The sequence below is a fragment of the Anolis sagrei genome, chromosome 5 (genome assembly GCF_037176765.1).
Source record: "Anolis sagrei isolate rAnoSag1 chromosome 5, rAnoSag1.mat, whole genome shotgun sequence".
Taxonomy (NCBI): domain Eukaryota; kingdom Metazoa; phylum Chordata; class Lepidosauria; order Squamata; family Dactyloidae; genus Anolis; species Anolis sagrei.
In genome coordinates this window covers 30,901,972-30,924,541 of record NC_090025.1, presented here as the reverse complement: position 1 = coordinate 30,924,541, position 22,570 = coordinate 30,901,972, and the positions used below count along the sequence as shown (strand labels likewise).

At 38.8% G+C, this 22,570-nt stretch overlaps 1 protein-coding gene across 4 annotated transcripts in view; it reads right to left on the bottom strand.

Moving 5' to 3' along the window:
• Positions 1-21,507, bottom strand: part of SEC24B (SEC24 homolog B, COPII coat complex component) — a 54,342-nt gene extending 32,835 nt beyond the window's left edge. For 3 of the 4 annotated variants that reach the window (XM_060779110.2, XM_060779111.2, XM_060779112.2), the window contains exons 1-3: positions 21,298-21,506; positions 6,220-6,897; positions 4,191-4,352 (exon numbers count right to left, since the gene is read on the bottom strand). In XM_060779110.2, the coding sequence (XP_060635093.2) occupies positions 4,191-4,352; positions 6,220-6,897; positions 21,298-21,400 (943 nt within the window). In that variant the 5' untranslated portion in view covers positions 21,401-21,506. Of the gene's footprint in view, positions 1-4,190; positions 4,353-6,219; positions 6,898-21,297 lie in introns of all 4 variants that reach the window. The other variant, XM_060779113.2, reaches the window with a different exon arrangement.
• Between the last annotated feature and the right edge of the window lie 1,063 nt (positions 21,508-22,570).

Below are 22,570 nucleotides of genomic sequence, written 5' to 3'. Positions count from 1 at the left end.
GCACAGCAGACTAGTAAATAACACTGAAACATGGTACAGAACAGTGAGGAGAGAAAATAACAACAGCATTTAATTTTCTTCCTCTTGCACTGATACAAAAGGGACTATGCTGTCACTCTTCCTTCAGGTGACCTCTCTTGACCAAGAAATACTAGATAGATACAGTCCCTTGACCAGTTGCAAAAATTCTTTTAGAGAGCAAAGTTAGAGGGAAGGTATTGACCAATCAGTTACAAAAAAATTCTTTTAGGGAGCAAAGTGAGTACAATGTAGAGCAGGCATGGGCAAACTTCAGCCCTCAAGGTGTTTTGGACTTCAACTCCCATAAGTCCTAACAGATGTGGATCTCCAAGCAAGAATACGAAGAATGTGTGGAAAGAAAATGTCCATAAATCCTGTACTACAAGAGTTTGCCCTCCCCAATTCTTCTAATATAGCTTTAGTATACTCAGGAATTGAAGTTTTGTCTCTTTTGTAGTAAGTCTATACTTTTTTGTGTCTTATCTTGCAGCCAGTAGGTTGTTAGGAATTGTGGGAGTTGAAGTCCAAAACACCCGGAGGGCTTTTTGTTGTTGTTGTTGTTTCAGGAGTGACTTGAGAAACCGCAAGTCGCTTCTGGTGTGAGAGAATTAGCCGTCTGCAAGGACGTTGCCCAGAGAACGCCCGGATGATTTTGATGTTTTTATCATCCTTGTAGGAGGCTTCTCTCATGTCCCCACATAAGGAGCTGGAGCTGATAGAGGGAGCTCATCCGCCTCTCCTCGGATTCGAAACTGTCGGTCTTCAGTCCTGCCGGTACAGGGGTTTAACCCACTGCGCCATCGGGGGCTCTACCTGGAGGGCTGAAGTTTGCCCATACCTGATTTAGAATAATTTCTTTGTGAATAGCACTAAACTAACCTTAGCTGCACGGATTTTATCAGAAATGAAATGAAATGAAATGAATGTTTCACTAGAAATGTGAACTGGGGAGTTTCATGTATCTATTGTGTATGTTATTTTTACTCCTTTATTTAGTGCATTAAGTATAATGTGATAACAGACTACATCCTGAAGAAGATAATTTTTCGAAACAAGGAGAACATACCGGGAGACCTTGTAGAAATTGTGTTACCTAAGGAAGACTCTGCTGCATAAGAAGTACTCCTTAAAGACTGTGTTGCTAAAAGAAGAATTCTTTTGAGGATAAAGACAGAGACTGTTGAATTCCTGCACTGAAATCTGACTCTAGGAAAGGATGGACTTTATTATCTCTAGTCTACTATTCATTGCTCTATGTTGATAAGATAACCTACATTTACTTATAATGTGCTGATAACATTACTGTTAAATGCTATAAATGCTATAAAGTCTAGACAATTTACTCCATTAGAGAACATATTATCCTGATTTATATTATTTTCTTGAGAGTCTTATAAAATACACATACATACATTCTTGTTTCTATGTTACTATAGATATTTGTGCACTGTTTGCTTAAGTGCCAATTTTAGACTGTAACCCTGAAGTACGAATAAGCTGCTCTGGCAAGATGTAAGTATTGAAATATATAACATATAGAATAAATGATAAAAGAAACAACTAGCCAGGTAATTACAGCACAAAATGGACATTTTGGAATGAGAGATATGCACACCTGAGCCTGAATTTGAAAAGAGTGTTAAAATTCAGGGATACTTTTTAAAAAATGCCTCTTCAGGCTTTTATAGTTCTGCATTCGCATGTAATATATTTTAATTATCTATTAAATTATTAATCTTCAAAGTGCTAGCACAAGGTTGTGTTTCTTGAATACAAACACAGTGTAAGACATAAACTAAAATCCAATATATCTGTAATACAGAAGAACTTGAGTCATATCAGCTGTAGAAAATGAAACTCACATACTCTTTTCCAATCATAGCAAAAGTATTTCATGCAACCAAAGCTTTTTTCTATTGGAGTGGTACTTATATAAAGTAGCACATGTGTTATAAAACATCCTTTGTGCCAAGACTAAAATTGCCAATGAAATTCTGATTCTGAACGTTTCTGGATAAGATACTCAAAACAACTGTCTGTATACTTCAATGAATGAAGTAGCTCGTCTGTTCAATGAACCTTCTTCCATGTATGGAGGATTCATTCAAACCAGTAAGCAAATGCATTTGTCCAAAAATATACACAAGGCATTAAGGGAGGAAAAACATCATTATACAGACATGCTTCCTAACTTTCTCTAAGAAATCTTTTAAACATCAGATAAAATTTAGAAAAGACTTGACAAATATATTTATAGACTCATAGAATCATAGAATAAAAGAGTTGGAAGAGACCTTATCGGCCATCCAGTCCAACCCCCTGCCAAGAAGCAGGCAAGGCAATTTCATTTTTCTGCAGCCCATTAGTCAATATACATAGAAAAACAGTATTATGTATTGCACTTAGGGCTAAAAACCCATTGCTATGTACATTTCAAGTGTGTTTACTCCAACGTAAATAAATGAAATTTGCTTATTAAACATGCAACCAATAATAATAATAATATAATAATACTTTATTTGTAGTCTGCCCTCTCTCCTTGAGGTGACACAGGACGGTTTCCAACATGTATGGCAAACATTCAATGCCAAAAGGGGAAAAACCATTAAAACAAATTACATCAGAACAAACCATATTAAACAATATCAAACCAACCTAACTCTAAACTTAATAACAGACAAAGTAACCGACATTAAGAACATAAATAACCAAGCAAATCAAGCTGATCAGGCAGAGTGAAGGTTATTATCCAACCCAACGAGGAGTCAAATGTAAATCTGAAAATAAGAATAAATTAAAAGATTGACAGTATAATTAAATCACTCCGAAATAATTCTTCCTGACCCCAAGTGAGATGGAGGTGTACCCCTCTCCCCAAAAAGTGGAAGAGTGAGATATATTTAATTTTAACTGCATAGTGGTTAACATTTGGAATTACATTTTGAAAAGTATTACCCATGATGGTAACTTAAATTTTAAGACATTTGTTCAACTGCAGGCACCATTCTCCAAAATATTTCCTTATGAATCTGATGTTTTCCAATTCATTCTAGTATTTTAATTTACTTCAAAGATAGCAAAGATCATGTACTATAGTCATATAAGGTTTTACTTATATCTGAACTATTTATGTTAAAATCTTCATCAAGTCAGGCATGAGGAACAAATCAGCTCTTGACTGATGTGGTGTCAGCTAAGTCTCAGCCTTTTCCAGGAAAGGAGTTCCACATATGAACTCTTTTGCACGTTAACAATCTCTCCATCCAAAGTCAAGCCACTACAAACACTGTGGTGCATCTGCAATCTATTTTACACACACGACTGCTTGTATTCTGTTCATATATTTGTGCAGTTAGAACTGGAGCTAGAAATTGAGTTTTGTCAGAAAAGCCAATAGAAAGATTGTGGGTTTCTAGTTTGCTACAATAATGCTTCATTAAGGGGGGGGGGGGCAGTATCAGATGTCGATCAGATGGAAATGATGTCTTTTCCTACCCAGATTATCTAAACTCACAAATGGCAGGGCCTCTCTTGAGAGCCTAGTCGCTTGGGGGGTTGGTATGTAGAAGTATGTTTCCAGGAACCTAACCAAATAAGGGCGGTTTTATTTTATTTTTTTTTGGGGGGGGGGGGGGGTGTTAAAAAATCTATTATGTAAGTTACTGTTCTCTCCTTCAGAAATATAATCCGTGTTCTCAGACTGCGCAATCACATTATTAGGCATCTCACCATGTGTATCTTTAGGAAGAGAGGTGGATTGTCATGCACAGAAATTCTATTTTTCATGTCTGTCTTTAAAGAAAACATCAGCCACAGATTTAGCAAAATTTGTTATAAACTTCACAATCTCAGCACCTGCACCAGACCTACTCTTATCACAAAGCTAGGAGTGGCAAAGTTTGGTTTTGATTTTGTCATACAAATCAAAAACCTTGTGTGTATTTTAATTATGTTTATTATGTTATAATTTTAACCTAAACCATTTTAGATGTATTTTGTATGTCTTAAGGCGCTGTCTAGGTGCCATGTCTAGCTGCCTTGAGTGCCCCTCCGGGATAGAGAAAGGCGGGGTATAAATAAGGTAAATAAATAAATAAATAAATAAAATCATGATATTCAAACATAGAGGGATTTCAAAATCCATAGAAAAGTTTACCCATTTTCTATACCTTTATGAAGCAAGGCATCTGGCAGTTGTGTTAGAGAAGATGAGGTGGTGGGTTTTGTGGTTTTCTCCACAGCAGGTGTTATAACCGAAGAGCTTGCAGTTGAAGAAATTCCCTGGGCAGGCTTTAGAGGCTGAATATCCTGCGTTGCAGGATGTGGTGAGCCTGAAAAACCGAACAGGCAAGACAAGGCAACAGTTACACTGATTAATAGTTTTAATAGGCTAGACATATTAGCCTGTTGACATAATAATACTGTATCTTGCAATACCTTAAAAAGTACGAAATTTATTGTGTCAAAAGAGTTCCTAAGCTGAAATCTACACAGAGAAATGCACAAAGTACAATCTTCAGATGATACAAAAACACATACACATATACACACATTGGGCAGGCTGTTCAGTGATTAGATATATATCCTATGCCACTCCTGTTAGATGGGATCAATAACAGATGTGGTCACTTGTAATGCAGTTCTGGCTGCATGTGGCTGCTGCTCTTTGCTCTGTCCCCATTTCACATTGCTAGTGCAAACACCACAGCAAACAGCTATGAAATATAAGACGTATAGCCTGTGCCAATTCTATTTAAAGTTGAAATACAAGAAAACTCTTAGTGGCTGTATTAATAGGTAATAACAAAATCTTCACAGCTTTGCAATGCTATTTTTTTAATATAAGACGCTTTTGAGTTTCCTTTGTGGAGAGAAAAAGTGGGGTATAGATAAACATAAAAATAAACAATAATAATAATAATAATAGCTTTTAACACCTGTAGCAGAAGGAAAACTGCTGCACTGATCATGTGCTGGTAACCTCAAGGTTGGACTTCTGCAATGCGCTTTACATTGGGCTGCCTCTGTACCAAGTTCAGAAACTCCAAGTAGTTCAAAATGCAGCAGCCAGATTGGTCACATCCAGGAGTGAGAATACTGCACCTATACTAAAGTCACTCCACTGGTTGCTAATTAGTTTCTGGGCAAAGTACAAAGTATTGGTTTTAATCTTTAAAGCTCTATATGGTTTGGGTCCAGGTTACTGACAGAATCTCCTTCTCCTGAACAATCTACCTCTTACACTTAGGGCTTCTGGGGGGAGTCTACTCCATCCAGGAAGAACTCGACTGGCAAGCATCACTCAGAGGACCTTTTCATCAGCTGCCCCAAGACTGTGAAATGACCTGCCAGAAGAGGTTTGCCAGCTAGATCAGTTGTCGGAATTTAAGAAACAATTGAAGACCCATCTCTTCCAGCAGGACTACCCGGTCAATTTTAAGTTGTGAATTTTAATCTGCATTTCACTAGTAGATTTTAACTTGTACTTGAACTATGTATCTTGTACGTATTTTAATAGTGTTGTTTTAATGATGTTGTATCTCGCCTTGAGCCACAAGGAGAGGCAGATAATGAAGTTGTTGTTGTAATAATTATTATTGTTATTACCATCACCAACTAAACAAATAAAAATGTAACTTATCAAATTCCATTTTGTCATCCTTGCATCTTCTATTACACATATGAAGCTGTACTCAAGATTCTTCAGTTATATGATATACAACTTATATGCATTTTAATCCAGATCCACTAGTCCAGACTGCTAAATTTATAAACTGCTCTTCTCTTTTCTAGGCAATCACATTTTTTATTATAGCCTGGAGGATATCCATTTACATTCTCCTAAATCTGCAACTGAATGACATGGTGGCAAACAATCTTGAAAACATTACTGCAATTTTGTTCTCAACAGCATTCTACAACTGCACAAACCAGAACATGCTCCTATCACACATAATAAAGACACCTGGCTTATAGCTCAGTCCGTCATAACAGGAGAAGTGACCATTATTTCAAGACCAGGAAAAATAAGTGAAGTCAGGAGAGAAAGTGCTTACAGACAGAGAGCAAGCTGAACAAAAGGTTCAGTTTCCAAAATTCGCAAAACCATTTAAATATAAGAAGTACACCCACTCCCAAAAGACACATGAGAAAACAATTGTATTCACTATTAGGTCTACTTTGCTCTCTATGAAATACCTCTGTTCACTGGGTTGCTTGCTTCAGACAATGATCCTGTAAAGGATGCAGTACGATTCTGTTGAGCCGACTGGAATTCTGGAGTTGACCATGATGTCGAGTTGTAACCTAGATGAGCTGTTCGCTGTCCTGTAGGTGGGACTCTGTTTTGACTAGAATAAGTGCTTGTCTCTTTTGGATATCCAAGAGCTGGTACGCTGTGGGAAGTAGGCACTTGCCCATAGGGACTACTGATGGGCTCAGAAGGACATGAAACATTAGGATAAGCAGTGAGAGGCGCGGCAGGCATGGGATAGTGACTGGATGGAGGAACAAATCCCTGAGATGGAACTGAAGATCTGTCAGAGTGCAAAACTGAATTACTGTAGGGATTACCAAATGAGGAATATGACTGGGAAATGCTGGTATGTAATTGAGATGCAGAAGAAATCATTCCTTGGATAGGTCCAGATGATTCTGCAAAGTGAGGTGCCCTATTGTACAGGTATTCTGATCCCTGTGCATTCAGCATCTTGGGAGTCACAGCAGGTGCATTAACATTTTGTGCTGGTACTGAGTAATGGGTAGAATAATAATGGTTATCCAGCTGTGAAGGGGCAGCTTTATTGGGCACTTGTGAGTAGTTTTGAGGGTATGAGCCATATCCAGAAGAGAACTGCATCTGATTTTGTGCTGGTCCTGAAAGAAAGAAAAACGAAAACAAGGAAGAAAGATTAGCAATGATTGCGTGGAAGCCTCTTTAAAAGCCATATTGTTAAACTTATCATATCACTATTACACCTATGGTAAAGGATATGCACTCTGTTTAGGTTTAAGACATTGTTATTAATGTACAAAAGCTCTATACAACTTGAGACTAGATTGATTCAAGATCAACTTCCACATACCAACCTTTCAAATGATCATACTGTTCAGGAGAGGCCCTGTTATTTGTGTTGCAGCATATATATGGCATTTCTATTTACTAACTACAAAAATAAGTTATCCATACTGGCACTCTCCCTTGGTGTAATCCATCCAACCTCTACAGCAGTAGTTCTCAACCTGTGGGTCCCCAGGTGTTTTGGCCTACAACTCCCAGAAATCCTAGCCAGTTTACCAGCTGTTAGGATTTCTGGGAGTTGAAGGCCAAAACATCTGGGGACCCACAGGTTGAGAACCACTGCTCTACAGTGATGTCTTTTAGTTTTGCTTTTACTGACTTTTATTTTTGGCTTTCCCCAATCCACAACTATCCCAAATACTTGATTCCTGTGTTTTCATTGTGTATGAAATTGTTATGAAACCTTGTAAGATATGTACAAATAAGAACTGCAAATCCCTATAAATAATTGAAGTATAAGGTTCCATATTGTTCAATGATGGTACTAACTACCATTAGACAAACAGTGGACAGTGCATTTCAATACAACTGTCTTGAATATAAGAAAGGCTGGTAACAGAAATAAAATATATTTTTGCAACTTATTTGGCACAGAGTGATTGTAAAATCACCAGCAGTACATAAATATTTAAAGTAATATATATATATATATATATATATATATATATATATACATACATATACACACACACACACACACACTTTATATACCCAATATATATATATATACACACACACACACATTCATACATACACACACACACACACACACACACAAATAATTACACACATACACACATCTATATGAATAAAAATGTAATGTTCGTTTGTGGGATTAACATAACTCAAAAACCACTGGACAAATTGATACGAAATTTGGACACTATACCCCTAACAGACCAACGAGTGATCATCACTCACAACCCCCCCCCCCGCTCCCCCCCCAAAAAAAAACAGCAGAAAGGACTTAAAAACCCAAAACAGCTACATGACATACAGAAAAAAGGGAAGGGAGGTGGGGGAAGGAAGAGGAGAAAGAAAGAAAGAAAGAAAGAAAGAAAGAAAGAAAGAAGGAAAGAAAGAAAGAAAGGAAGGAAGGAAGGAAGGAAGGGGAAACGGCACGAAAGAAGGAAAGAGGGAAGCATGGAAGCAAAGAGCAAAAGAAGGAAGGAAAGAGGCAGAGAAGGGAGGAAGGAGAGAAAAAGGAAGGAAAAGAAAAAGGGGGAAGGAAGGAGAGAAAGAAAGAAAAAAGGAAGAAAGAAAAGAGGGAGTGAAGGAAGGAGGGAAAGAAGGAGAGAAAGAGGGAGGGAAGGAAAGAGAGATGGAAAGGTCGAAGCAAAAAGCGAAGGAAGGAAGGAAAGAGATAGAGAAGGAAGAAAGGAGAGAAAGAGATAGGAAAAGAAATACGTGGAAGGAAGGAAAGAAGTAGAGAAGGAAGCAAGGAAGGAAGGAAGGAGAGAAGGAATGAAGAAAAGGGAAAGAAGAAAGGAAAGAGGGAGCAAAGGAAGGAGGGAAAGAAGGAGAGAGAAAGAGAGGGATGGTTGACCACAGCAACGCATGGCGGGTACAGCTAGTTTAAAATAATAAGACTGTTAATTTGGGATGCGGAGGAGCATCTTGTCTTGTTATATACTTATATATATCATTCCACATTTGTTGAGCCTCTGTTCTGTAAAAAGGGTAACCAACTATGACTTATATTCCTGTCCACTTCAGCTAATGAAGAACAACTAAGACCACTGCCAATTTGCATAATGATCTTATCTGATCTTATGCATAATTTATTCTGAAGCAACTCTGTCAAGTCCAACAGGGAGTTACTCAATAACACTGACCTTTGTGTAAATATTAGGACAAGGCTGTAAGATTACTAATCTCCTTTAAGAAGACATGGAGAAGAGAAGTTTAAGAGAGGACATGATAACCATGTTAAAATATTTTAATGTGTGTAATATTCAGATGAAGCAAGTTTGTTTTCTACTGCTCCAGAGACTAAGACACAGCTTTTTATACAAATGCTGTTTTTATACAGAGGCTGGATGGCCATTTGTCAGGACTGCTTTGATTATGAATTCCTGGCATGGCAGGGGATTGGAACGGGAGGCCCTCTACTATCTCTATTATTCCCACAGCACAAATATTAATTATTCTTGTTAAGCAAAGAACATAGGAAACTGTGTTAAACTGGAGAGGCTACTGGTCCAAATTTAGCCCTATCTTCTTGGCTGTAAACAACCCACCTAGGGGTTTCCCCAATGCAATTTAGAGAAACCAGAAAAGAACGTGGAACCTATCACATGCAGAGCATAGGACCTGATTTACATCTTTTTACCCAGTTATAGTCAACATAAGCTCATGTGATACAAGAAATTTTCTATACCTGTTGTAACAGGACAATGTTAAATGAGCTTATTTCTGAGTACGTCTAACTACAACCACCTGAGCTCAGTTCAATGTTTTTTTTTTTACACAAATGGAAACCAATATTAATCTTCTATGGACTAGAAAAATGAATCAATGGTGATTTGTTCTATCATTCAGATTTCAATGACATTTTCATTTTTTCTATCACTCAGATTTCAATGACAATCTGTTGCATCAGCAACAGATTGAGAACTGAACAAACAAACAAGGGTTATTGCTGAACTTTAAAATAATAGATCTAAAGGGTCACCCGGCAACATGAGAGACTGAGGACATCCCACTTCGGCCATCATGATTATGACATCACCAGTCTCTTCTTCTAACTGGAAGGGGTGGAGGGCTACAGTAAAGGCTTTGAGCAGTCACGTATGACCTGATAATCAGCTGCTGCCTACCCCTTTCAAAATTAGGAAATACCATGCTTCAGCTGAATTAAAGTTCTGACTTTACTGATGTCACTCTTACCATCTTTTTATAAAACCACAACACTATCATTTTACATGCAAACTTCAGTTGAACAGAGAAAAACTTTAAGGATGACAAAGGGACATATTTAGAAAAAAGAAAATGGTATACTACTTAAAAGGAAAGCAATTTTGTACCTTTATAACATTTCTGCATATATAGCTTTTCCTGATTTCTAATATGAACTATAGCAATTGTGAAATACCTTTGTTGGGTGCCTTTAAGTCATTTCCAACTTATAGCAACTATAAGAGTTTCCTCTTATAAGGTAGGGTTTGCTTCAGAGCAGGTTTGTCTTTTTGCCTTCCACTGAGAGAATATGACTTACTCAAGGTCACCCAATGGGTTTCCATGGCCAAGTGGGAATTCAAACCCTGGTCTTCAGAATTGTAATCCAATGCTCAAACTGCTGCAAGTACTCTAGCTCCTACCAAGAAGCAAGCTGGACTAACAAGCACTGCTAGTCAGAAAATGTGTGCAGGTGAGCCGTCTCTTCTAAAAGTCTGCAGGTATAGCAATATATCATTTAAATAGATTGCCCCTCCTTCTCCCACTCTGGCATTGAAACAAAAAAACACAGTACCATGCATCCATAGGGGATATGTTCCAAGACCCTCTGTGGATACCTGAAACTGTGGATAATAGAGAACCTTATACAGTATATTGACTATAATTGACCAGCAGCCTATTACAAAATCACACTGGAGTACCTCAAGGAGCCGAAAAACTTCTGGAGTGGAATAGTTTTGGAGAATGGGTAAATTAAACCAAGATATTGAATCTGTGCATAACAGGGTTGTTTCGTACACATTTTTTGAAAATCAGAAATAGACTTCTAGTGACTTCCAGAGCTTTCATTTTGGATTTTTTGGTTGTACACCTGCAAGAGGATCACAGGGTTTGAAAATTTAGACTCATTTGCTAATTTCCCAGTTCTGTTACACTCTGAAGCTTCCAACTAATTGGAAATTGCCCTATCAAAGAAATGGTGACAAATATCCATAATTCATTTTTCCCTCTTATTTTTAATGTGGCACAATGCTGTGAGCCTAATCTGTTAGAAACTGGAAAAAAAACCAACTTGACCTCCATCAAATCAAGAATGACCTCTTGTTATATGCCTTCAAGTCATTTCTAATATGTGGTGACCCTAATGTGAACCTATCACTCACTTTTCTTTGTTCAGAGGGGATTCACCTTTGCCTTCCTCTAAGGCTGGGAGAATGTTCCTTGCTCAAAGTTACACAGTGGGTTTTCATGGCCAAGCAGAGATTTAAACCCTGACCTCCAAAATTGTAGACCAACACTAAAACCACTACAACAGACTAGCTTCCCAGTATGGCCCAGTATGTACACACAAACTATCATATCCAGCTTCTAGTATCTGCACAACCAGATAACTTGCTCTTTACCTGTAAATGTTAAGATTTAGATGAGCCCCATCTTCACCACCTCATTCTCTCCAAGCAGAGTACAGAGAAGAGTTGCTCATTAGAATTTGAAGAGACCAGTGCCTGGAGCTTCACTGTGATTTTATTGGTGGATTTTTTGCACACAGATCCTCTCATTCGCTACAATGTAGTGGCTAAAGCAACTGTGGAGAAAACATAGTCCACATAAAACACATAAGAAGTCCAAGGAGGTGTTTGCAGCTCCTCATTCTTCTCAAAGAGCCTCTAAAACCACTGCATTCCTTTCCAAAAGCAACAACACAATTAGACTGCTCTATACCTTTCAATTTAGAAAAGAAAAATCTTATTGGCAACCAGAATTCACATTTGGAAGTAATGTTCTATTCCATTTCCCAATCAGTTCAATCTACTATGAAGGTGAAATCTGACTCCCGCCACAGATACAACTGTAAAGAATAACAAAGCATGCTTCTTGCTACAGAATCAGAAGAGTAATCTGACGTGGTATGTAGTAACCAGGTTCTTCAATAGACTTAAGTTTTCTGATCTGCTTAAACTACAATAATGAAGACAACGATCTGCTACTAAAATTCAAGCAACATTTCATATTTGAACATTTGAGGTAAAGTGTACGTTTAAAGGCTATGAAAAGTCACAATCCACACAAACCTCTCCCTCCTTTTTGTTACTGTCTGCTCGACTCCAATTACAAAAGCTGAAGAACGTTTTTGCACCATGGATTCTATGCCTCTTGCTGTTAATTGTGTCCAGTGCATATTCAATCTTAGCTATAAGAAAGTAAAGACCAAGCATTGTAATGCAAGGAAGGCGAAAAATTGTCCTGGAAGGACACATATGGCTTCATTTTGTTACCAAATTAAAACATGGCTCCTCACCAAAGCTTTTGGGGCCTCACAACACAGACCTATTCCAGCTGTGGAATTCTGATAAAATATATACTATTTTAAATATTTGTTATTTTGTTGTCTGTAGTCCATCCTGCAATTCTTTAATGCAGGGAGGTATATACATATCTAAACAGCTACATTCTCTCAATATCTTTTCCACAATGGTGAAAAACAGCCAAAGACACACTTGTTATGTTTTTATAAGTTGTCCTAGAGCCTAACTGCCTGAATGCATGGAAGAAATGATTATACACACGCACACATGCCCCAATACACAGAACAGGTGTCCCACACAGGGACATCCATAAGCTGTTAGAGCTTGAATATCAGCTGTATAATTAGATAAAGCGATTTAATGCTTGTTTGCTACTTCTTTCTTTCTTTATTCATTCATTCATTCAATTTATAGTGCTCTTTAACCAAGTAGTAGTATACAACCTAATACATCATTTACACAAATAAACTACAATCATAAAACCAAAATAACAAAAAGCACAAAACACACAATCTTAAAGCAGAAAGAGCAAAGCCACTGTTGTCATCATAACTGTCTATGCATGTAATATCTTACTATGTGCTGGTACTTTAAAAATAAAACAAAGAGACAGGCAGCCCTGCTAAAGGCAGATAATGTAGGTCACATCTGAGGAGACACCAAGTAAATAACATTTATGAGCAGGTCCTCTTACCAGAGCTTAAAGCACAGGTAAGTCAATCGTGAGGGAAGCATGTATGTTAGTCCTAAGAGATTCAAGATATTGTACATTGGCATCAACATTTCGAAGCTGTTGTGCACATCCTGCAGTAGCTGCACCTTGTATACCCTTTTCAAAGTATACATTTCCATAGAATGTACCGTAATAATCCAGTCATGACTATGACTGGATTATGGAGAACTACAACCAGTGCTAGCTATGGCTGCAGCTAACAAATTACAGACCGGCATATGTAGTCCTCACCAGCATCATTGTCTGTAACGTTTGTTTAGATTACACACAGGCAACTTCAATAATAATAAGTCACACAACCTCTTGTTCCTGGGTCAAAAAACCACCTAACCACAATCTATACATGTGCCTTCAAGTCGTCTGTCAACTTATGGTGTCCTCTTGGATTTCATAGATAAAGAATACTCAGAGGCGTTTTAGCCAGTTCCTTCCTCTGAAATATAGCCGACAGCACCTGGTATTTCTTGGCACTCTCCCAACAAAATCCTAACCAGGGCTGACTTTGCTTAGCTTCCAAGATCACACAGGATATGGTGCCTCTGGGGCATTTAGGCTTTCCATCCACAGTGTGTGTACATGTGCTTTCAAGCTACCGATCAGCTTATAGCAACTTCATGAATGTTCTGGGGTTTTCTTAGACAAGAAAGAGAGATGGTTTTGCCAGTGCCTGCATCTTTTCAGAATTAAATGTCAGAGGTCTGCCTCCCCTTCCCACATTTAATTCATCACTGCTTCCCAGCACCTATCTGATTTCACAGCCTCTCCTGATTCAGATGGAATAGTGGTGAGATTGTGCTCCAAATGCTCACATAACAAGCAATTTCTTTTTAAAACACAGGAAACTGAATGGAACCTGGAATAACCACATAGAACACATTACATGAAGCCAAACAATCCTGCAGCTATGTGTAGAAACAAATAAGTGCAGTAGTACTAAATCCCACTCCAACCCCTCAGAGTTGTTCCAGGACACTGGGATCAGTGGTATCATATGCTTCTGAAAGATCCTGAGGAATCAATAATTTTTACTGGCTCATTTTCCCTCCTGATAAAGGTCATCAACTGAGGCTACTTCAGTACTATTCACAAAGGTCTAGAGATCGTGCTCTTCTTCCAAGCACATTTGAAAAGGTTGGCCAATACCCATGTCACTTTATTCTCCAAAAGGATTTTTGTAACTGGCAAATGTTCTAGTTGGTTTGAGGCTCCTATCTGTCCAGTACTTCAGGATCCAGAAAGAATCCCGAAGGAAGGGCCACATCATAATCTCTTTGTAGCTGCAAGTAGTTTCCTCATACAATGAAGGACAACTGAACCTTTCTTTAGTAGATTTTGTCAGCAAAGATGGCGAAGAATAAACAGGATAGGTGGGTGGTGTAATTTCTGCTACTATTCTGTCCACATTAAGCTGCAACAAGTAAAATACATTCCGGAACATCTGAACAGATGGTGCTTCAACAAACTCTACAGGTCTTGCACCCACCACAGCATCAAATATGGAATTAATTTGAAGGATCTTGCTTTCAAAAATCATTGTAAGTCTGTTACCACAGGCTATCAAATGATCAGTTAAACCTACTCCCAGGATAGATTTAAGCAGCCCACTCACCACCTCACTGGGTGGTATGTTTAGGTTGCAATGTTGCTATAAATAAGTCTTTTTCACAGCCAGCACTGTGATAGCCAGAATTATACATTGTAATTTGCATTTAGCAATGTTCACTACTAGATTTGTACCATCTGTACTCCAAACGCCTACCAGTCTGTTTCATTGTCTGGAGCATCTCAGAAAATTAATAAGCTCTATGATCCTTTGTGACCATAGAAAGAACTCAAAATAATTATCATTCATCTCAAGATTTCTAGACCAGGGCCTTGACATCACCATCAAATAATCATGCAGCATATTTTATCAAATATGTACAAACATCTTACCATTTATCCAAAGAATCATTGATCTCTTACTCTGGTCAATTATTTCACTATATCAAGACCTCTGTACAGCAGGGTGAAAAATACTGTCTTGACTAAGGCTATATATATGCTAACCTTTATGAAGGAAGAGGGATTTAATGTTAGATTCCTAACATTAAATTATTATTACTTCATGAAAATGTTCATGAAAGTGTTTGCATTTTTTCAAGGTGCAGCCTTCTCTTACTCTGGCATAGTTTAGACAGTGTGACCATACAAACCTCACACAACAACAAAAAAACCCTGCAATTACTAGGAATTGTGTCCAGAAGGTAATGAATCTTGCAAAACTACACACAGACAATGGCTTCCAAAACAGTGATATGTTCAAGTAATGTCATCCTCCAAGGAGGGAATCTCATTATGTGCTTTGTTTTCCTAATGAAATGTTTTAAAACACTTAACTTTACATCATGGCATCAAAAGCATTTCTTCTATTGATGAAAACTAGGTTTATTACCATATTTGCTATCTACACTGCTTAGACATACTTGTTTATTCCAAGCAAGATGCATTAGTTTCAGAAGCATTCAAGTTATTTTTTCCATAAATATTTCTTTCACAGTTTTTCCAATACTGTATAAATCTTTGGAAATGCCAACAGATTAAAAAAAACACTGCCAACATATCTTAATGAACATCCTAAACTTGTTTAATAGTTGTTGATTTTTTTAAAAAACAAACAAACTATCAATAACCACACAGCACGACTTGGTTCCAATCTACTGAACAGATTCATCAATTTTAACACTGACTTGCTAGATAGCAACAAAAACATGTGTTGATACATTTTGATTACTATAGAAAGTGAAAGTGTAAGCTTACCATGAGATTAAAGTTTTCTGCTCATAAGGAGCAAGTGAGAATACCTAGAAAAAACTTCATGTTACACAATTTAAATAGAGCAAGGCTCCCGTTTCCAACAGTGGTTAGCCAGATGTTTCTAAGAAGTAGGCTAACAGACAAGGGCAACTACCCTTTTTTATTATTTCCACAAAATAAGGCAAAATAAAGGATGCGGCCATGCTCACCACATGACCTTGGAGGTGTCTACGGACAATGCTGGCTCTTTGGCTTAGAAATGGAGATGAGCACCAACCCCCAGAGTCGGACATGACTGGACTTAATGTCATGGAAAAACCTTTACCTTTACCTACCTCTAAACATATGTGATTTTGCTTGATTATAACAGGTAATAAAACTATTGTCTATTAATTTGCCCAAACTTTGGTTTGCAGTCAAAGAGTAGCCCTGTCCAGGCATGACAGCCAAAGTTTGAGGGTTAAAACTGTGGAAAGCAGAAGAGTCTTGCACTGAATATATGAAGGGTGTTATAAATGTGTTGCATGACATAACCCAGAGATCAAATCCAAACAGAGTTCCATGTCAAAACAGAAGAACCATTCTCCATTTTTTTATAGAGAATAATTATTCTCAACCTTTGGCACTCCAAATGCTTTAGATTTCATTTTCCATGATCGCTTATCATTAGTCATGCTGCTTGGAGCTTCCAAAAGTTAAAGTTCAAAACCATGGATGACCAAATGGTGACAACCACCAAAAATGGAAAGAATGTTTAATTAACTCAGAATGCTGGATTGGGAAATAACTACCAAAAATGTTGAAACACCAGGACATGAGATCAAAACCAAAGTACCATAATTCACTAAATCAATATAAAAACTAATCCACCTCTCTAAAAAAAAAATCTAGCACCAATAGTACAAAGAATACTTCATATAGGTAATCCCAGAGTTTCCTACATCCAATTTACAAATGACTCGGTTAAGAACGGGTGAGAAAACATGCAGTGAGAGAAATCTATCTCTCAGAAGTGAAATTCACTCCTGAAAGAATTATGGGGAAAAGGTGTCTCCACTGAAGCTTTCTCATCAATCCTTCTTTCCACAACAAGGCAATGTTTTAAAATCCAATTGTCACAAGGACAGAAAGTGAGGTGAAATCTTCTGAACAGAGGCACAGACAGCAAAACAAACATCACAGTGGTGTTAATCCTACCCTGTACTATACAAGGCATATATGTGTGTGTATGGCTGTATTTTAAAATGTGTCTGCTCCAATTTACATGCATAAGAAATCAGGAAAACCTGTCTTGTTTGTAACTTGGGGACTGTCTGTATGTATACTTAGAGTTGAACGATAGTGAAGGAGGGGCAGAAGAGGCAAACAATTGAAAAAGGACTGTAAAATAAGGCATCTAGTATGTACATACCTACTTCTATGAAATAGCTGCGTTTGAAATATTGTGTGCAATTTTGGACATGTTTAAAATGTGCAAAAAGAGCAAGTAAAAAGATTGCAGCATCCTTTCAGCTAAATCTGGGATGAGACTAATGCCTGGAAATGTTTAAATTGTAAAATGACTAATAGAATGGCCTTGGATTTGACTCTGGATAATGTGATTTTAATAATTATTTTAATATTGGTGTTGATTCTTTTGTTTTAATGCATATGTTTATTTTTACTGTATTTACGTATGAGTACGGCATCAAACTGCTGCCTTTCTGTGAGGCTGCTCCGAGTTCTCCTGATGGGGTGAGAAGGGCGGGATATAAATGTAGTAAACAAAAAAAAAATAAACTTACAAGACAATTATATGGGTGTAGGAAAAAGAAGAATTGCATAGGGAACTGTTTTTACTCCATTTTCCAACATTAGAACTTGGGTCTCATCTACTAAAACTTGCAGGAAATTTAAGACAGTCAAAAGAAAGAACATCTTCACAACAAACCAAATTAATTGATGGAATTCTGTCATCAGATGTGATGCGAACTGGCTCAGCAGCTTTGAAAGGGGACTGGATGAAGCCATGGAAAAGAGGTCTATTGACTACATGCAGTCACCCATGGGAACTACAAACAGTGGGAATATGCTAATGAATAGCAATTATAGGTGGACAATATGGAACAGGGTGATATGGGGGCATCACCTCATGCCCTTATTCCATAACTTACCAGAAGAGCCTATCTGCCCAGGACTGGCTACAACATGACGGACTGATAAAACAAAGATTTTACAAAGCACTGGCCATATGTACATTTTTAAATGACAAACTACAGCCCTGAAATTTGCTGTTTCTCATTTCTAGGTGCTGAATTTGAAAAGAAAAACACAATAAATTGTGTTATACTATACACAATTATTTCACAATCCCAATACTGATTTCATTTAGCAGCATCTTACAATGTAGACGTGTCAAAGTAAATTGTTAGGAGAAAAACCGTAAAAGATGGGAGTAAACCTGAGGTAATTTCTGGATTTAGAATACCAAATTCCTAGAAAACCTGCATGCTTTAAAAAAGTTTTTATGGCCCTCAGTTCTGTAGGCTTCTTGATCTCATGACCAAGAGAAAACAGGCCAATCCAACAGAAAGGGCAGGAGTACCTTAAACCTTAACATTCCTGTCGTCATACCGAAATACAGACTGAACATCCCTACTCAGAATTCTGAAATCTGGAAATACTGTAGAATTACAGAGTTGGAAGAGACCACAGGGGCCTTCCAGTCCAACCCTCTGCCATCCAGGAAAATACAATCAAAGCACTCCTGACAGATGACATTCCAGCCTTTGTTTGAAAATCTCCAGGGATGGAGCCTTTGACACACTCTAGGGCAGCATATTCCATCAGGAAGTTCTTCCTAATGTTTAGGTCGAATAAACTTTCCTGTAATTTGAATCCATGCTCCGTGTCCTATTCTCCAGACCAGAAGAAAACAAGCTTTCCCCCATTTCAATGTGACATCCTTTCACATATTTAAACATGGCTATCATGCCCCTCCTCAGCCTTCTTTCCTCCATGCTAAAAATTCAAAATTGTCCTCATGGGTGACTGAGGTAGTGACAGCTACTTTCTGCTGGCTCAATGTACACTTTGTTTCATGTACAAAATTATTTTAAACTACTTTCTAGCTATGTGTATAAGAAAGAGGAATGGCCGTAGTATCCCCCCCTCCCTTCTTTTTTTTGTTACTGAATCTGGATTTGGAGGAAAGCGTGTATATGAAACATAACTTGAATTTTGTGATTAAGCTTGGGTCTCCTCTCCAACATAACTCATTATATAATAATAAACTTTGTTTCTATCCCACCTCTCTCCCTGAAGGAACTTTGGGCAGCTCCCAATATATATAACAATAACAATAAACAATAGGCTAATGGAAACAATAAATAAAAAAATATCAAACCATTTACATTGAAAACAAACAATAAAACAATTCTGTTAAAAGAGCATAAAACAAACTGTGAATTAAATAATATAAAAATAATATAACAATATATATGCAAATATTCTAAAATCTAAATTCCAACACTCTTCAATCTCAAGCATTTTGGATAAGATATACTGAATCGCTATGGGTGGATCTCCATGCTAGACTTGACACTAGTTTAATTACTATGGTATGCTGAGAGACGTAGCTTGGAGAGGCTCTCTTTGACAGAGAGGGCTGGAGGCCTTTCTACAACTACTTCCATAATGTCATAGCATCAAACTGTGGCAATTAAAGTAGTTTCAAACAACATTCATTCCATAGTGTAGATGAACCCTTTCTTATTTCATGTATATGCAAATATCCCAAAATAAGAGGTAAAAAATCCAAACCTCTTCTGCTCCCAAGCATTTCAGACATGGGATACCCAACACGTACAATATGTCTGTGTCCCAGGGTGCATCTACACTGCCACGGATGAATGTAGTTTTGACATCACTAGAACTGCCATGATGCAATGCTATGGAAAGTGTAGCTTTGCATGGTCTTCAGCCTTCAATTTCATTAGATTGGCTCCCTCCCTCCTGTCCTTTAGAAAGAAAGTTAAAACCTGGCTAAAGAACCAAGCGTTTAGAGAGTAGTACCGTGCAACAGGCAGCTATGAATTGATTGGAATGGTTTCTGGATTATGATCTTGGGTCTTTGCATTATGTTTTTGACAGTTTAATGTATTGATATGTTATGATTTTTATTTTTTATTCTTTTTTCGTGTCAGGAGTGACTGGAGAAACTTCAAATTGCTTCTGGTGTGAGAGAATTGGTTATCTGCAAGGATGTTGCCCCGGGGACACCTGGATGTCTGATGTTTTACCATCCTGTGGGAGGCATCTCTCATGTCCTCACATGGGTAGCTGGAGCTGACAGAGGGAGCTCAACTCGCTCTCCCTGGATCTGAAGCACTGACCCCCTGCCGGCACAAGAGTTTAACCCATTACGCCACCAGGGGCTCCTACATGATTTTTATTGATCTTAATGTAGAATGTATATTGTTTGTTGTTGTTGTTCATTCATTCAGCCATCTCCGACTCTTCGTGACCTCATGGACCAGCCCACACCAGAGCTCCCTGTCTGCCGTCACCACTCCCAGCTCCTTCAAGGTCAATGTATATTGTATTTGTATGTTTATTGTGGCATTGAATTATTACCAATTTGAAAGATGCTCTGAGTCTCCTTTGGGCCTGAGATAGAGCGGGATAAAAATAAAGTAAATAAAATAAACAAATAGGCCCCATCTGTACCGCCATATAAGGTACTTTAACACTGCCTTATACGTTTGGTATAGACTCGTATAATACAATTGAACTGCATTATATGGGACTACGGGCATGGGCAAACTTGGGCCCTCCTGGTGTTTTAGACTTCAACTCCCACAATTCCTAACAGCCTACTGGCAAAACACCCAGAGGGCCCAAGTTTGACCATGCCTGATGCATTCCTAACCAGCTTTTAAAATATGTGACACTGTTCTAACTACTGTGGCTCAATGCTATGAAGTCTTAGGGATTTGTAGTTTGGTGGTAGACCAGCACTCTTTGCAAGAAAAGGAGGAAGGCTGTGAAACTACAACTTCCAGGATTCCACAGCACCAAGGCCCCTTCCAGGGTATCAATCCAGAAAATCCCACAATATCTGCTTTGAACTGGGTTAAGTAGGGTCAAACTGCATCAGTTCTACAGTGTGGATCAGGCCAGGGCAAACTTGGGCCCTCCGGGTGTTTCGGACTTCAACTCCCACAATTCCTAGCAGACATAGGAATTGTGGGAGTTGAAGTCCAAAACATCTGGAGGGCCCAAGCTTGCCCAGGCCTAGTGTAGATGCACCCTCAGGGGCCACTACAACTCCTCCGTGTCCTGCTGATGTATTGGCGCTCAATGAAAACGCTCAGGAGGCGAAGAAGCGCCTCAGGACCAGAGCCCACCCTGGGCATCCCCAGAGCCACTCTTTCGCACTAGGCCTCACTCGCCCAGGCCTCCCGGCCTCCCTCAGTCCTCACCATTCTGGCAGCTTTGGGCCTGTAGGTTGGCGGCAGGCCCTCCTCCAGGGAACGAAGGGGCGAGGGCAGGAGGAGGGGGAAACCCGGTGGGAGGCACAGACATGGCGGCGGGATCCTCAAGCGACTGCCGCTTTGGCCCTCTCTCTGCCTCTCTCTCTCAAGAAGACTCCCGCGGGCGGGCGGGCGGGCGGGGGGAGGAGCAGGAGTGCGCCTGCGTCGGTCGCCAACGGAACCGATCCCGGAAGGAACGCGCCGAGGGGGCTCCGGAGACGTCACTCAGAAGCCCTCCTCGCCTTGCCGCCACAGCGCCCCCTGGCGACGCCGCCAGCGAAGTTGCGCTCTATTGTGTTTAGTTGGGTGAAGCATACTGTTGTTTACTGCTACATATTGCAGCTTGAAACTGTATACTTTGACACTGTGATATATGGTTAGTATAGACTCATATAATGCAGTCTGAAACTGATTTTTACGGTGAATCTAGACCAGGCATGGGCAAACTTCGGCCTTCCAGGTGTTTTGGACTTCAACTTTATCACAAGCGAGACTGGTTGGGATGAGGGACAGGGCCTTCTCAGTGGTGGCCCCTCGCTTGTGGAATGCACTCCCGGGGGAGATTAGGTCATCAACATACCTCCTTGCTTTCAGAAGGAAGTAGGGCTGGGCGGTTTCGTTTCGTTAATTCGTAATTCGTTAATAATTCGTTAATTTTGTTGATTACGAAGCGATAACGAACCATTCTGGAGCAATTTTTTTAAAAAACGAATTTTTAAAGACGTTTTGTAAATGCTTCGTATTTCGTTATTGTATTCGTTTCGTCATTGTTCCGAGGTCGTTTCGTTATTATTTCCACATGTCTGGGCCAGTTTTATGGTTTAATTAGTGAAAAAAAAATTATAATATCACACCAACAGTCAACAACAGAGGGAGAGGGAAGCTTCAGAAGTTTTTGGAGGTTTTTTAGCGTATTTCGCGGTCGCGTCCGCCATTAACGAATCGATTCGTTATTGTTTCGGAAATCAATTCGTTATTTTTTTACCATTTACGAAATTTCGTAAATATCGAACTTTTTAAAAGGAAAATTTTGTAATTATTTTAAATATCGAAACGCAAAAACCCCCAAAAAACGAATCGATTTTAGAAACAAATTTTTCCGTTGCTACCCAGGCCTAGAAGGAAGCTAAAAACCTGGATGTGGGACCAGGCCTTCGGGTAAGCTGGCAGATGGACAAAGACAACCAATGACGACCAGAGTAGGAAAGGATAATGACGATGC